General features: G+C 32.6%; 1 protein-coding gene across 3 annotated transcripts in view; it reads right to left on the reverse strand.

Moving 5' to 3' along the window:
• Positions 1 to 18,281, reverse strand: part of Strn (striatin) — a 113,201-nt gene that overhangs the window by 69,090 nt on the left and 25,830 nt on the right. For all 3 annotated transcript variants that reach the window (XM_027933507.3, XM_071601492.1, XM_027933506.3), the window contains exon 2: positions 1,555 to 1,658. In XM_027933507.3, the coding sequence (XP_027789308.1) occupies positions 1,555 to 1,658 (104 nt within the window). The remainder of the gene's footprint in view (positions 1 to 1,554; positions 1,659 to 18,281) is intronic.

Consider the following 18,281-nt stretch of genomic DNA (forward strand, 5'->3'; position numbering starts at 1 on the left):
CTACCATGTTATCAGTGATGAAATCACAACTAACACCCTACTCTTTACACGCAATGACTACAATTTTCTGAACACACCAAAAGGCTTTGTTCCAGGTCAAACATGTTCTACTTCCTGCACCTTGCCTAACTGGCAAGCACCTTCTTATTATCTATGTTGCTATTGAAGCCTCACCTCCTCTAATTATGCCCTCCTTACTACTTCCAGATAATACCGAGTCCCTTCTTTGTGACCCCTTGTATAGCCTATACATACATCTACCATAGAAACTATCACACTTACACTTTAGTGGTTCACAAGTCTGAATACACTCCCATGCACCTGCTCTGGTTACTTCAGTATTTGTGTATTTCAGTTCTCCTACCTTGCAAGACAGTACAATATACTGGTAAACAATACAGGTTTTAGAACCAATCCTGAGGGACCTAACTCAGCTCTACTATAACTCTGCTTCTCTATGCAAATTACTTAATTCTAAGTCTTTAGGGCCTAGAACACAGTAGTTATTAAAAAAATATTTACCATTATTAACGCTAATATTCTTTCTTTGGTTAAACCTATAATTAGAAAGCCTAAGATGTCAAAAATTCCCAGATTACATACTTCAAAAAATGTTTTTCTTTTTATCTCTCCAACTTTCAACCAACCTCTCAAAATATGAAAAAAAAAAAAAACCAAAACCAACTTTTTTTTTTTTTTTACTAAGAGATAAAAAGTCTGGTACTATTTAATGATCCTATATGAAGATGAACACAAGTTCTAATAAAAATATTTATGTCTCAATATTCACAAATACTACCTAAGTTCTATTTTATGGCAGTTTTACAAATAGTCCATTTACCAACTTCAAAAAATAAGTGATTTACAAAACAAAGCAAAAAACTGACAATAAAGAATTTCAATATCAACTACCAAATACTTAGTTACCTAAAGCAATGAACTGCTTTAGATTTCTCATAAACACACACACACACACACACACACACAAAACCAAAGACCATCCACTGAAGTATATAAACGTAATTCATATAACTTGCAAAACTCTCATTCATGACCTATTTTCCTTAACTTGTGACACAAATATCATTACTTACATATCTTATACACTAGCAAAATAAATGTAAAATTAGCTTCTAGAGAGAAAGGAATAGCTGATGACAAAACAATAAAATGCCAAAAACAATTGATAAAACTCTCAGCATAGGCTGCCAGATCTGATCAATTTTTTTAAGAAATTATATCAAATTCATATTAAATCACAGGAAACTTTATAGACACAATTTACAATTCAAAAGCTATTTTAGCCCTTTAAAAATGGATAATGACAGTTCAGTCAGTACAAACACTTCTTAAGAAAGGAAAAAGATTTGAAATCATATAAACCAGTTTACTGATCACCATAGAAAGATTAGTATATTATAACCATATATAAAAATATTACAGATACTCCTTAATTCAAGAATATACAGTATTAAAATTTGGATTTACTTCAGGAAAGATGGAAAAATTATTTTGTCATTTGAGAGAACACAACCTTCCATTTTATTGATTTACCTTTCCTGTTTAAGAGCATATTCCAACATTTTGATCCTCCTCACCAGATCCTTTTTCAAATTTTCTTGACCTTTCCTTTCCCCCTGAAGAAAGGCAATCTGGGCCTATGTAGGGAACAAAAAGACAAAACTCAATTTAGACCAAATACATATTTTTAAAAATTCAGTTGAACAAAGAATCTTTGGAAAATAGGATAATTATATATGATTTTTTTCCATATCTGTCACAAAGTATATAAAAATAAAGAAAAGCACAGACTGCAAGGAGACAAAAGATAAAAAAAAAAAAAAAGACACCTATATGCAGTTTAATTCAGACTGGATGTTACAACTCATAGTCCAGATCCTCTAAGAGCTGATCATCTAAAACAGCCAATGCAAGCAAATGCAAGGTATGCAGTAGTTTGCTCAGGGTTTTTCTCTTAAACTTTTGAGATGGTTTCTTTATTTCATAAAGAGTAAAGGGATAGGGGGAGCAAAATCACATGAACTATTATGATCTCCTTCCAAATTAAAAGTCTCAGTTTAACCATATATTGAAATTTTACAAGGAATTCTTTGTCTTGAGTGATTTTATCCTAGCCCTTCCCTACAAATAACAAAACTTCCCAACCTCTCAAATCTGTTTTAGGATTTGTTATATGCAGGAGAAAAGAAAGTAAAAGGCGAAAAAAAAAGAAAATCAGAGACATCTGCCTTTTCCTGCTTCCCACCAAAGAATTACTTACAGGAAATAAACCATAAAAAAAAACCTTTTATCTTCAGTAAAACAGAGAGACTAGGAAAGAGCCAGAGTTATTTTTTTTTAAAGTAGAAATAAAATAATTTCCATTTAAGGAATTAAAACTATGTTGTAAACATTAAGTCATTCAAGTAATTCATGTTAACTCTAAGTGAGGGAGGGGTTCTATTTAAGTTTCCTCAAGGAACGCTATCACTATTCATTCTCATATGTTTCCCTATTCCTCCAATTTCTATTATATGAATCCACTAAAACAGAAAACAACGTTTTTCCACAATGTTTTCCACTTGCTTTTCCAAGTAAGCAAGAACTTTACATTTATAGATGACCTTACCACATCCCTAAAGAATTAGGAGAATCGTCCAACTAAAGTTTAATGAGGAAACCATTAAATTCTGTTTAATTTAAAGGACTCATTTCTATTAGTACCACAATAACATAAAATCTAATTTAGCAATCTTCTTATAATCTTCAAGATGTAGGTACAGTAATGTTTTCATTTTCATTCCAATGAGCTCTTAAAATTGACATTTCAATTGATTGAATTTCATGTGTCTTATTGAAATGTATATAATGAAAGCAATTATATACACAAAGGAAAAGGCATTAAATATCCACAGTATCTATTTCTACTTCAATGATGCTGAAGTTTTTTGGAATTAAATATTCTACAATGAGATAATTATTTTACCTAAGTAGAATAGTGACACAGGAACTTAAAGCTGAAAAAATTACATCTTAGTCTAAAGTAAACATTAGCGTGAATTTGTATGCTTTGCCATAGAATTTTATACTCTAAAATGGCTTTAATAAATGCAATAATCTACTCAATTCAATCAATCAAAATAATGATAACAATAAATATCAATTTTATCTTCTCTATATGCTTTGATTAGTTCTGTATTTATGCTATCATTACGGATCTTGTATGATTCTGAAATGTCAGCCTATAAAACTCTACAATACTGTGACTCAGTCTCCAATCCACTAAAAACTTCCCTAATTTCCACATATACCTGCTTCCTATCCTCCTACCAATTCATACTAGGTTATTTAAATATTTAATCAAAAGAAAAGCCCCAGAATTATCAAAGAGAATGACTACAGAAAAGACGGGAGTATGTGGAAAAGACAAACCTAAGGGTAACCGAAATATTAATGATACTCCTTCATGATTACAGAACACCATTCCTGCCAAAGACACAAAATAAGAATATCTATTTTCACCACAAAAATTTAACATTGTGCTAGAGGTACAGGCCAATGTAATTTAGTCAAGAAAACACATAAAATATAGAAAAGAGGAAATATTGTTACCATTTGCAAATAATATGAATGAATGCCAGGAAAATCTAATAATTAGAGTTATACAAAGAAAATTTTAATGCTTAGGGAACAAAAAAATGACATGAAAAAATGAGAATAAATACCATGTTCTTAAACTCAGCATTACAAAATTTTTTTCTCCCTAAATATATCTTTAAATATTACATGAGATCAATTAAAATACCAGCAATTTTAGAAAACAAAACCATACATCATTCTAAAGCTCACATGGAACAATAAATAAGAATAAACAAAAATTATTTAAAAGTCTTAAAATATTTCAAGCCATAATTCAATAGTTAACTTTAAAAATGGCACTTATATATGGACAATCCAAAAATCCAAATCAATGTAGAAATTTAGAATAAGCTAAAGGTGGCACTGTACATCATTGGAGAAAATGAGGATTAAAACAAAAGCTAGATGGAGGTTTAAAATTGGGGTCAGGAGTGATGGTATAGTTCAACAGTAAAGCATGTTTATCAGAACATGCAAGGGCCTAGGTTCAATCCCCAGCACTATAAAAATAAAATTTTTTTAATTTAAAAAAAATTTTTTAAATCTAATTAACACTAAAAATATCAGTAGAAAAGGCAGGCTTCATTTTGTTTTATTATTTCAAAGTTGGCAATGCCTTTCTGAGAATAAGACAAAATCCAAAGCTATAAAACACATTTGACCTCAGAAAAAAATTTTATACAGCAATTAAAAAGTTGCTGAAGAACTATTATAAAAAATTAAGAAAATTTCTGACAAAGATCAAAACAAAACAAGTCAGAATACCACAGTTCACAAATTTGCTTTTCCTTAACTTTCAGAGTACCTTCAAATCGGTAAGAAAAAGATCCAGAACTCAAAAGAAAACTACACAAGAAGGCATGTTAATAGAAAGAATATACAAAAAGCTCAAATTTATTAAAAACATTTTCAACCTCAAATGTAAGAGAAATGCCAATTAAAAGTATAATCAGTGGGTTGCAGTTGTGGCTCAGCAGTAGAACACTCACTTTGCATATGCGAGGCACTGGATTTGATCCTCGGCACCACATAAAAATAAATAAATAAAATAAAGCTACTGTGTCCAACTACAACTAAAAAAGAAAACATTTAAAAAAATAAGAGGTGAGGGGGTGGAACTCAGTAGTGTATGCTTGCCTAGTATGTGCTACGCTCACAGTTTGAACTCCAGCACTGCCAAAAATAAAAAAAGGTAATTATATCCCTTTTTCTATTAGACTGATAAAGGTCAGTAATTCACTAATTTAATGATCTAGTGTGTTGAGAAGCACGCATTTGTATGCTGTGTTTGTATATATAAGTTTCACCTTATAGTGGACAATATCCATTAAATCCGTAAATTTATATTATTTAACCCAATAATTTTGAAAGAATGTGTTTTTTCAAATATATTTACAAAAGTATGAAATGATATAATGAAAAAAGACAAAATTATGTACAACCCAAATGCCCATCTATGGGGAACTGGTTAAACAGATTATGAGAGTACAACTGGAAGAAAATTAGGACCTGAACTAAGACCTGTGAGAATAGAGAAGACTCTTTAAGAATAATGTCAACCCTTTTAAGTTTTTCACATCAGGAAAATTAAAAACAAAAGTCTTAAAATACATGTTCCTATACAAGGAAGCTATTTCTTATGAAAAAATAACCTGTGCCTAAAACATAGTAATTGGTGTGAATATAAATCCCTTTCAAAATAAAGATTAAATCCCAGCTAACGAGTCTCCATAAATGACACTATATTGTTGTCTGTATTGGATTATTTAATTGAAAAGGTAGGGGAGAGAAGGAAATGGAAGAAAAAAACTGAAAGAAAAAAAAAGAAATGAAGTAGGATAGTGAAAAAATAGGATATGAAAAAAACACTAGGTAGTTATTACAAAGGAGATGGCTCTATCTATACTGAGGTGGGATAATACCCATGATAGAGTACATGAAAAAAAGCCAGACATAGAACAATGTTTAAAACCATTCAGGTGTCTTTCTAAAATAGAAAGAAAAAGGTAAACACATCATATGCCTCTACATGTAGGTATTATCTCTAGAAAAATTCACAAGTATATAGTAACTATGAATGTTTCCATAGGTAACGAGGTAACTGAGAGACAAAGGAACTGGAGTTAAACCTACCTTTACATGCATCATCCCCTTCAACCTTGGGAAGGCTGTACCATCATAGGCAGAGTGTTGTAACTGAAACCTATTACAACCAAACAATACTCATTCATCAGATTCAGTCTCATGAGCCCACCAATTTGTAGACTGTCTTGGATGTTTCTGTCTACACTCATTAGTTTTAGAGAGAAATAAAAAGAAGCACCAAGAGATTAGTTGGATTATATCCCTAAAGGGAATAGCATTCTCACAAATGAACTAAGGTGATGGTCCAAGACCTAAGTAAACTATCACAATGAAAGCTTAAGGCATACACCTAACGTATAAGGTTACCAGAAAATGCAATAGCTTGCAAGGTTCCTTAAAAGTTCTCCCTTCTCATCTTCACAATAAAGTTCCTTCCAGAACAGAGACCTCTAATAAGAGAGTAAGTGGTCTCCAAACTTACTGAGTAGTACAGAAGTGATGATTTCAGCTACTTTTTTTTTTTAAGGTATAATTCTTGACGTATCATTGTTACATTTTGACTACTTTTTCAGAAATCTTACTTATGGCTGCTCTAATGTCACCTCAATATTCTTAAGAGTGTTCTCCCCTGAACTTTCCAGAGTTTAAATAAAAAGCAGGCACAAGTCATCATACTGCCATTTATGTGTACAAGTACAGCTAATGATAATAACATATTTTGAAAAGAAATCTCTGGAATTATTTTCAAAAAAATTAACTTCCGGGATGGGGGCTGAGGCTGTAGCTCAGTGGTAAAGTGCTTGCCTCTCATGTGTGAGGCACTGGGTTCAATCCTTAGCACCACATAAAAATAAATAAAGATACTGTGTGTTCATTTACAACTAAATAAATATTTGAAAAAAAAAAAAACTTCTGGGATGCTTTATAAGGTTTTTTTTTTAACATAATATATCTAAGATTAGATCTTCCATTTCCCAACCATTAGAAAAAAGACAAACAATATTATGTAGGTATTTTACCATTTAGTCTACATGGTAAATAGGAAACTAATTTTTTAATTTTGTTTTTTTAATTTTGGTACTGGGGATTGTGCCCAAGGACACTAAACCACTGAGCCGATACACCCCCCGCCCTTTTTAGTTTTTTTAATTTTGAGACAGAGTTTCACTTAGGTTGCTTATAGCACCGCTAAGTTGCTGAGGGTGACTTCAAACTTGCGATCCTCCTTCCTCAGCCTCCCACACCAGGCTTGTAAGTGTGCACCATCATGCCAGATCTATTTTTTTAAAATTCTTATTTGTCAAAAGAATATATATAGGTTGAGCATCTCTAATCCAAAAATATGAAAGTCAAAATGCTCAAAAATCTGAAACCTTTTGCACTCCATGTTACATCTTGGACTTTGGATTTTCCTATTAGAACAGTTCAACCAGTAAAGTCTAGAAAATATTCCATAATCAAAAAATTTTGAAATTTGAAATATTTTTGGTCCCAAGTATTCAGATAAGGGACACTCAACTTGTAAAAGGAATAGAAATCTTCCATACATAAGCAGGCTTATCTGACTGCATTGTATCTAATAAACTAAAATATTTTAAATGTACTTGACACAATTTTTAACTACCTTGTACTCTAAAATTAAAAAGCATTTGAATTAATTTATACCAAAACCCAAAGGACTTAAAATCAGCATACTACAGTGACGCAGCCACATCAATGTTTATAGCAGCTCAACTCACAATAGCCAACCTATGGAACCAACCTCAGTGCCATTCAACTGATGAATGGATAAAGAAAATGTGGTTTGTATACACAATGGAATATTACTCAGCCTTAAAGGAGAATGAAATTATGGCATTTGTGGATTAATGGATGGAGTTGGAGAATATCATGCTAAGCAAAATAAGCCAATCCCTAAAAACCAAAGGCCAAATGTTTTCTGTTATGCAGATGATGATTTATAATGAAGTTGGGGGGTAGGGAAGAATGGAGGAACTTTGGATTGAGTAGAGGGGAGGTAGGGAAGGGGAGGGAGTATGGGAGTGGGAAGGATGGTGGAAGGAGAGGGACATTATTACCCTATGTACATGAAAGATTACACGAACAATGTGACTCTACATCGTGTACAGCCAGAGAAAAGAGAAGCTGTACTCCATTTGTGTACAATGAGTTGAAAAGCATTTTGCTGTCATATATAACTAATTAGAACAATAAAAATATTTTTTAAAAAGATTCAAATTCAAAATCAACGACATCACTGGAAAAAGCATACTCAAAAAGAAAACACACAAAGTGCGAGTTGTGTTGAATACTTTTCAGTTGTTTCTCAGTCATTTGCTATGGGAGAAAAAGAACATTTACTTCTATAAAAATCCAAAATAACGTACAGAAAACTTAACTAAAGTTCTCATCTTTCAATTTGGACACAAAATCACAAATAAAAAGAGAAATACTTAAAAATCCATAATATGGTTTACTTAAGCTAAAAAATAGCATACAATGAAGTTTCAATAATTTGCTTTACATCTTTCTTAAAATATATTTTTAGTTATACACGAACATAATACCTTTATTTATTTTATGTGGTGCTGAGGATCAAACCCAGTGCCTCACATGTGCTAGACAAGCACGCTACCATTGAGCCACAATCCCAGCCCCTGCTTTACATCTTAATGCCTTCTTGTAAACTATACCTAACTTCCTCTAAAAACCTTTTAATTACTTACGCTCTTTAATCTAGGCTGCTAGTTGGGTTTTCTCTAGCACATAAGCATTGCCTTCAGCCCTCTCTCTTAAAGATAGTTACATCACATGGTGACATCAAACTTCACCATCAAAATTACCTAGAGGACTAATTAAAACACAGATTGGGCTCCACCCTCAGAGTTTCTGATTTAGTAGATCTGAAGGGGGCAGGAGAATCTGCATTTTTAGCAAGTACCTAGGTGATGTTCTAATCTGAGACCACATTTGAAGAGCCACTGACTTACATCATCTGTGACACAGGTAGAAGGCCAAAATAAAGCAAGTAGGTCACTCAAAAGCAAGGACCCAGAACCACAACTCTTTACTCCATGAAAGTATGAAGTCTTATACAAGCCCACAAGCTGACAGACAAGTATATATACACTGGCTTTTTGAATCTCTTCCAAATTTCTTATTAATGACTGTGTTTTTAGGAATCTCCTGATAATGAAATAAAAACTACCAACATATTTCAGTTCAATCACATGTTTGAGAATACCTATTACCCACTACAGACCAAAGTGTTATAAAGAAGAATTTAGGAAAGACAAAATCAAGTTCCTACTCATAACACATTTCCAATCTAGTTAGGGTACATGACCAGTCCACAAGAAAAGCTAAGACAAGATAGTACAGTCTTCTAATAAATGATAATTCAAATGATACAGTCAAATATTCACATTCATTCAACTCACAATATTAATAGAGCACCTACTCTGTACTAGGCACAGTTACTGGCACTGGGATTAAAAGACTAACAATAGAAATAAAACAGTTCACAGTCCAGTAGATGTAACATGTCATATATACCATGAGTACAAATAACATATGATAGATGTACTTACAATAGAAACAGTTACAGGCAAAAGCAGTGAATATAAAAACAAACACAAATAAAATACAAGGGACATCTATTTAATTTTGGAGACAAATATAGAATTGTTGCTCTTTTCAAAAACTTTTGACCTGGTATTTATTCTGTAACTAGCATAGAAAAATTCCTGTACTGTTTACATTTATTTGTCTATCGTTCCTTTTCAAAAAAGATTAGGAAGTTTTTAGATGACATATTACCTCTGAAATGTTATAGGAAAGAGTGGTGCATTCTTTCACAAAGCCATCTCCAAATGTCTGATAACAAATACTGGTTTTCCCATACAGAAAACCCTCAACTACCCAAACCACTAAATTAATTATATCCATATCATTGCCTTATGACAGTATATAAATAACCACCCAGCAGTAGGTTTCTATAATCTCATAGAGATTCACTTAGGTTCCCAACCAATCAGTTCCCACAGCACATTTTACTCTCTTAAATATAAAATCTTTACAAATGTTCCTGATGTTTGCTCAACGGGCTAGAAAGTTCACTGAAAAAAATACAAAACCAGATGCATATGGTATACACATCTACACACACACACAGATACAGGCACACAAAGAAGTGTGAGAAAAGAAGATATCGATCAAGGAAAGAATTCTACGAACATATTCAGTATATCAGACTATGACACTCATGGTTACCCATGTAGAAGATACTTTGTGAAGGCAATGGAGAGGCTAAGGCCTAATTCAAAGACTAAAAATGCATGAGTTTAGCCTAATGTTTTTCATTTACATCTCAAAGTTCAAAGGCAATTACTAAAAAATGTTATTTGGGGGGGTACAGTCCAAGAAGGGGAATAGGTGGGTCAAACGGTGGTTCCATTCCCAGCTTTCCAAGAAATCTCCATACTGCCCTCCAAATTGGCTGCACCAATTTGCAGTCCCACCAGCAATGTACAAGTGTACCTAAGAGCATACTACAGGGACACAGCTACATCAATGTTCATAGCAGCACAATTCACAATAGCTAGATTGTGGAACCAACCTAGATGCCCTTCAACAGATGAATGGATTAAAAAAAAAATGTGGCATTTATACACAATGGAATATTACTCAGCACTAAAAAAATAACAAAATCATGACATTTGCAGGGAAATGGATGGCATTAGAGCAGATTATGCTAAGCGAAGTTAGACAATCCCTAAAAAACAAATGCCAAATGTCTTCTCTGATATAAGGGAGGTGACTCAAAACAGTGTAGGGAGGAAGAGCATGAGAAGAAGATTACCAGGAAACAAGGAAAAGAGGTGGGAGGGAATGGGAGGGAATGGGAGGGAGAAGGGGAATTGCACGGAAGATGGAAGGAGACCCTCATGGTTACACAAAATACACATACGAAGGTGTGAGGGGGAAGGGAAGAAAAAAAGAGAGAGAGAGAAATAAGTGTCACAGTAGAATGGGTAGAGAGAGGTGATGGGAGGGGAGGAGCAGGGAGGGGGTGGATAGGGAGGGCAGCAGAATACAACTGACACTAGGATTGCTGTATGTATACATATGGATGTATAACCAATGTGATCCTGCAATTTGTACACATGGAAAAATGAGAATTCATACCTATTTGAATCAAATGTATGATATGACAAAATCATTGTATTGTCTTGAGCAACTAATAAAAAAACATGTTATTTTTTAAAACCCTGAGTTTCTTTTTTTTAATATTTATTTTTTAGTTGTAGTTAGACACATTATCTTTATTTTATTTATTTATCTTTATGTGATGCTGAGGCTCAAACCCAGTGCTTGCACATGCTAGGCAAGCACTCTACCAGTGGGCCACAACCCCAGCCCGCCGAGTTTCTTCATAAAGAATGTCTTCCTCATCACCACTAAAGAAAGCCAAACTGTTAATAACAATATTGGAAGAAGGGAAAATGTAAAGACTAAGAAAATGATAGCTCTTAACATGAAAAGGAACAGATTATCAAATTTGGTAATAACTTGTAGCTATGAATGTGAACAAGTCCACCAAATGTTTGAGATTAAAAAAAGACAATTATTGAACTGATTCGCCAAATACTCCAACCTGAGCAAAAATAATTCATAAAGTAAAATAAAACATTCACTAAAATTGAAAAGAATATTAACATGTAGACTAGTAGTATATACAAGAAACATAAGACTCAATAGAAATACATTCAGAGCAAGTAAAGATTTGAACAAAAATCTTACAATGTTAAAATCTGAGGATTTGAAATGGTCTCAGATAGATGAATGGATAAAAAATGTGGCATTTATACACAATGGAGTATTACGCAGCACTAAAAAATGACAAAATCATGGAATTTGCAGGGAAATGGATGGCATTAGAGCAGAGTATGCTAAGCGAAGCTAGCCAATCCTTAAAAACAAATGCCAAATGTCTTCCTTGGTATAAAGAGAGCAACTAAAAACAGAACAGGGAGGAAGAACGTGAGGAAAAAATTAACATTAAACAGAGACAAGTGGGGGGAGAGAAAGGGAGAGAGAAGGGAAATCGTATGGAAATGGTAGGAGACCCTCAATGTTACACAAAATTACATATAAGAGGTTGTGAGGGGAAAGGGGGGGGGGAACAAGGGAGAGAATTGAACAACAGCAGATGAGGTAGAGAGGGAAGATGGGAGGGGAGGGGGGATAGTAGGGGATAGGAAAGGTAGCAGAATACAACAGTCACTAATATGCCATTTTGTAAAAATGTGAATGTGTAACCAATGTGATTCTGCAATTTGTATTTGGGGTAAAAATGGGAGTTCATAACCCACTTGAGTCAAATGTATAAAAGATGATATGTCATGAGCTTTATAATGTTTTGAACAAACAATTTAAAAAAAAAAAAAAAAAGAAATGGTCTCAGAAAGCATGCCATGCAAATGGCAAGTCTTCTATAATGTATGATGTTGTTTATGGCTCCAAAGGGGTTCTAAACACATTTTAAACCAATAAAATTCTTTTGATATGTACATTAATCCTTAAAGTAGCATTCTTCAAGGGGCCTACTTTTCTATATTTAAAGCATTCATTCTCTATGTATAAAGTATAAACCTACAAATCTCAGGTGGCATATAAAGTCCAGCCTCTTCCCAGCAGAATAAGGATATCCACAATCTGTCCCAAACTACTCTTCCTAGCTTCACCTTTCATAATCCCTACTCACACACTCTGTGCTTCAACTGAAGCAAATTAATCTTCACATAGAACTGAACTTTTCCAGGTCCATGCCTTGCTGTTTGCTTTTACCTTTTCCTGCTAACCTCCCCAAACACCTTTTCTTTTCATATTCTACCAATATTCAAATTTGAGCCCACTCAGCTCATAGTAATCTCTCTGAAACTCAAGAGCATTTATTATCATTTTAAAACAAAACAAATCTCTACATGTAAGTATCATTTTATGGAACTTTTAGTGTTTAGTCAAAAGGGAAGAAAATAAGCACTTCAAAGTATTTACTATGTATTAGGCACTCTGTTAAACACTTTATATAATTAATCTCATTAAGCCAGGATTATTATGTAATTATTTTCTTGCTTTCATTTAATTTTCCAAGTGTTTATGGTTCATCTCATCTTTAACCAGATTAAATCCCCTACGGGCATAAATCTTTATACATTCAATAAGAATTCATTAAATTCCTACTAAGTGCTTCCAATTTGGCTTATATTGAGGATACAAAACCAGAATTCTTGCACTTTATGTACTAGATTATATAGCTGTTATGCTTAGTAAATTTATAAACAAATACACTATTCTGTCCCAAAACATACTATCTTGCAATGTTGTAAATATTCAATGTTATTTGATTTAAAAGATAAAATTTTAATTGCACTAAATGAAGAAACTAAGAGTGTATAAAATATAAAAAATAAGTACTATAAGCTAGAAAGCGTTTTTCCCACCTTAAAAGATTTGAAATTTTTTCAAATTCTTAGTTCTTTCGTCTACTATGTAGGTGACCATAAAATGTGAATTACAGCTTCTTCTACTAATATAAGAAAAAAGTTTTAGAACATGAAAACCATAAATATTAAATATCCAGGCAAAAGCAAAATGACAAATAAAATCAGACTGAAAACAATTTCTTGAAAAAAAAATTATAATGCCTAATCCCTTGAATGAAGACATTTAAGTCTTTTTTTGTTTCACATCTAGACAAAATCTTTGTTTCTATTTTCTCTGAAGAGTATAAGCAACCAGTTGCCCCCTTTCACAGTAAAAATATGCTATCCTTGGTGTATAAAGATATAATTGCTTTAATAATCTATATTAATAAAATAACTATAAAAATCTAAACATTAGGATTAATTCTGTTTGGGTTTCTTTTTTTCCTCCAGTCAAGGCAATAAATTAAAGTCTTTTATCTAATGATAAAGGTAAGAAAATTAGATGACATTAAGGGATAAATTCATGTTTGGAACACAAACTATATTGTGTGAAATGTTAACAATGATTAAGAGACTGAACTAGTAATTTGCAACCATCCCATATGCCAGGTGCAGGATGTATCATTCCCAGCTACTAAGAGAACCGAGGCAGAAAAACTCTTTCAGCCCAGGAGTTCTAGTCCAGCCGGGGCAATATAGTAAAATCCCATCTTTAAATAATTATATAAATACGGATACCATCCTATAAATTAATTGATATCATATGTGTGTATGTGCGTATATGTGTGTGTACATCTATACATTTTGCAGTATACTGTATAGGACTTAACTATATATGTGGGAGTGACTAATAAACAGTCTTTCATTATGATGATGAAACCCAGAAAATAAAAACCTATCAATGCTGTATTTAAGAAAGATGGAAGGTGGTGATACAGATAAGCATGGGTTGTCCAACTTCTAAATTATAGGAAAAAATATGACAAGTGCATAAATTATCTCACATTTGTTTTTCTTTGATGTTATTAAATGTATAATTAGCCTTCTGATTCTGATCACAGGCTTTTTTCTTTCTTTTTGTAATACATTACCTATCACATTTTATAAGCAAATTTTCTAAAAGAATGTCTTAAAATTCTCCTTCTGAAATAATCTATGTTGTTGTATACAAGGCTTAGAATATGACTTATGATGACAGAATTTTCCAGGCCAACATACTAAAATTCTCGGATCAAGACAGTTGGACTGGGCTGGGGTTGTAGCTATGTGGTAGAGTGCTTGCCTAGCATGTGTGAGGCACTGATTTTGAAAATCAGCACCACATTAAAAAAAAAAAAAAAAAAAAGACATTAGGACTCAGAAAAAGTTGGAGAAGACAAAAATAAAAAAACAAAAACAAATTAGTGCGTGTGTGTGTGTGTGTGTGTGTGTGTGTGAGAGAGAGAGAGAGAGAGAGAGAGAGAGAGAGAGAGAAACTTACAGACTGACCAGAGACAGAGAGAAAGAAATGGATACGAAATATTCACTCTTGACAGTAACAAGAGGAATAAAAACAGCATTCTTTAAAACAATCTCATTACCAATAAATAGTTCTACAAAGAAAAATAAGAAGAAAAAAAATGGAAATAACAGGTCAACGAAAAGCAAAGAGGCTGTGATCATGTATCTGAATGCCATGAGCATGGCAATGAGTATTTCACCAAACCTGAAGTTATTTTGAATTGTAAAGATTAATTTTTCTCTCAAAAGAACATATCTAGTATAATCAAAAGTTTAAGAAATTAAGGAAAGCTGATTGTAAGAATCCCAGAATTGGGCTGGGGATGTAGCTCAAGCAATAACATGCTCGCCTGGCATGCACGGGGCGCTGGGTTCAATATTCAGTACCACATAAAAATAAAATAAAGATGTTGTGTCCACCGAAAAACTGAAAAATAAATATTAAAAAATTCTCTCTCTTTAAAAAAAAAAAAAAAAAAAGAATCCCGGAATCATGTGCAACTGAGCTGCTCTCTCAGCCCCAAGAAACCTTTTCAGAGGCAGTGCAGGTATAGCCAGTTAAACCTAGTTTAAATCCTTGCCATGTACTTAATGGATAAGAAGCCTTGAGCTCACCTGTTATTTGCTATTTGTATTTATTTTCATAAAGTGGCCTATAATCTTTTTCCCAGTGCTGTCAAACTTAAAAGTTATTAAAAACTACTATATTAATACTGTTTTTAATATTTTAGAACATACAATTACTTGATATTTTAATTATTGTCCGTCCTGTCACTGTTTTATGGATTCTGATTGAAACTTTTTATGATTTTTCATGTAATCATCCTTTATCTCTTATCTCTTCAGAAAGTACTTCTGCTAGATTTGAAGAGAAGATTTCAGGGATTGAACCCAGAACCTTAACATGCTAGGCAAGTGCTCTACTACTGAGCCACATACCCAGCCCTCTCTCTTCCTTATCAAGTTCATTAAACTAGATAAATGTCTGCCAACTCAAATATAATTCCAGATATCTTTGCCCATCTATTAGATGTAAACTGTTTTTGTTTTTGCAAGAAACATTTGAATAAAGCTTTAATTTCCTAAAATAAAACCAATACTATAAGCTTTATTATTTTAAGTATGTGAGTTTACTTTTTTAAATACAAATAACACATTCTACTATAATTTTTTTCCAAAGCCACTTTTGCCATTTTCACAGACCAAATACCTAACATAAATCATACTGAAATATACTAACAAGAGGCAATGATAACATCTATCTTCTGCACTCTTACAAAGCACTTTCATATACCTATATTATGATTATGAATCTTTTCTGTTCTTCACAATAGTGATACAAAGTAGAAATCAAATTCCAAAAAGTCAACTCAACATCTAGTCCCTTTAAAGCTTATTTTGCCATTTAATAATGGTAAATTATTTAACCTTCTTACACTTTCATTTCCTTATTAGTAAAAATGGAACAATGCTCCCAAACTCACAATGTTACTGCAAAGATTAAACTAATTACTATAATGTATACAAAAGGATCTAACACAGTTTGTTATTCAAAACATCTGTTTATATCCTACCTATGGATTTGGGTCACAATCCTGAAAACACAATCTGGAATGACATAATCCTAAATGCTGAGATCCTGAAAGACCAAAACTCCAAAAATATAATTCTGGAAAAAAAACAGTTTAAAATTTTCTTAAAAGGGCAATTACATTTTCATAATGGGATTCAAGAAACACAAAACATGTTAGATTACTTCATTTTACAAATTATAATAGGCAATAATATATATATATTTTGCAAGCACACTCAAATATACTATCAACACCTGCACAGATAATGAGTTATGAGCATACAAACTACTCAAATAGGTTAACAAGCTAAATGTACAAATGCATATCACTATAATTGGTAATTCTGTGTACCCAGTGTTAGAACAATGGTTCTATGAAATACAAAGATGAATAATCTAAGTTTCTTGATGAATTCAATCAAGACCCACAAGGGGTCATGACCTAAACAGTGGAGATACTGATAGATTTAATCTTTCATAAATACAGATGTACAAAAAGGAACACCTCTTCATTTACCGAGGAATTTTTTACATTTTTACATATTCCATGCTCCCATACAATGTTGTGAAAATGCACTTGCACAGTTAAATCTGCAAATAATGCATACAACAAATTAGAACTCAAAAAATTCTTTACACAATTTATACCTCCAGTATTAGAAATGATACTAGATGAAATACCCACCATAGCAAATTATTTAAAAATGCATTTAAATTATTTTAAAAAATATCTGACATATGAAAAAACATATCACAAGAATAGAGAATTGGCAACTACAAGAGGAGTCTATAAGATCTGACAATCTTTAGTTATATTTTGAAGTCTTACATCATAATAAATAGCTTCTTTTTTCTTTTAGGGCACATGGTGTTCCTCAAAAAATCCATTCATGCTCATTTTCTAACTAGTATTGCTCTGTTTAAAAAATTCTTCTACAATCATTTATACATGAAAGGAAGTCCCTATTAAATTGTTCCATCCAGTGTGCTATGCTTCTGGATCTTCTGATTCTAGTCCACTCAAGAATCTCTCACTAATCTCCACTGGAAATACCCTCACAGACACACCCAAAATAAAGTTTTACTGGGTTTCTAATATTCATTCCATATATCATTATGCAGCTATCTCATATACAACTCTAAAAGCACCAATCCATTTCCTACCTAGCATCAAATTTCTACTCTTCTCATATAAATACCCCCCTGCCCCCATGTATCCACAATGGGAACTGTGGTTTTGGGAATTTCAACTTTCAGTATTTCAAAATTCAGAAACTTAACTTTTGGGGATTGCCATTTGGGGGACTTTAGATGTTCAGAACTGGTATCACTTAACTTAAGGGAGGAGACCTAAAGATAAACCAAACTTCATTAACATACTAATAAAAATGCTTATACAACAGTATGTTTGAACTATTGAATAGGAAAATAATAATTTAACAAAAGGGGAATGTATTAATTTTTAGAAATAGAATGTATACTTAGAATACTCAGGAAATTAGAAAAATTTAAATATAATAATTTAGCAAAATAGCAGGACATAAAACCAGTTCATAAAACCAGCACCGTTCCTCTTTTCTACAGTTTAGATGGTCACCTTCCAAGAATAACAATGAAAGCAACATAAGGTAGCTCAATAGTTATTATAGTTCTCTATTCTAAATGCAGTCTGTTAAGTACCTCACTAACAGAACCTTGGAAAACTCAAGTTCAGGTATGATAGCCACGTATTTTGAGGCCTAAATTGTATAACAACCTATTTTTCAAAGCAGTGATGTAGAATACAAGGGTGGGAGTCTGCATGGAGAATATAAAGATGGACACAAATTACAAGAATTCTCCATATATATTTAATACAATTCAAGCAAAGGAGATACAATTAAACTGGAAGACATGAGGTTTTGGGTCACTGCACAGGTATATATTATCACAAGAATAGTTCATCAGGATTTTCCATATTTCTTTGGCCCAATCCAAAACCAAATTTTTATCAG

Source organism: Marmota flaviventris, chromosome 14, assembly GCF_047511675.1.
Source record: "Marmota flaviventris isolate mMarFla1 chromosome 14, mMarFla1.hap1, whole genome shotgun sequence".
NCBI lineage: Eukaryota > Metazoa > Chordata > Mammalia > Rodentia > Sciuridae > Marmota > Marmota flaviventris.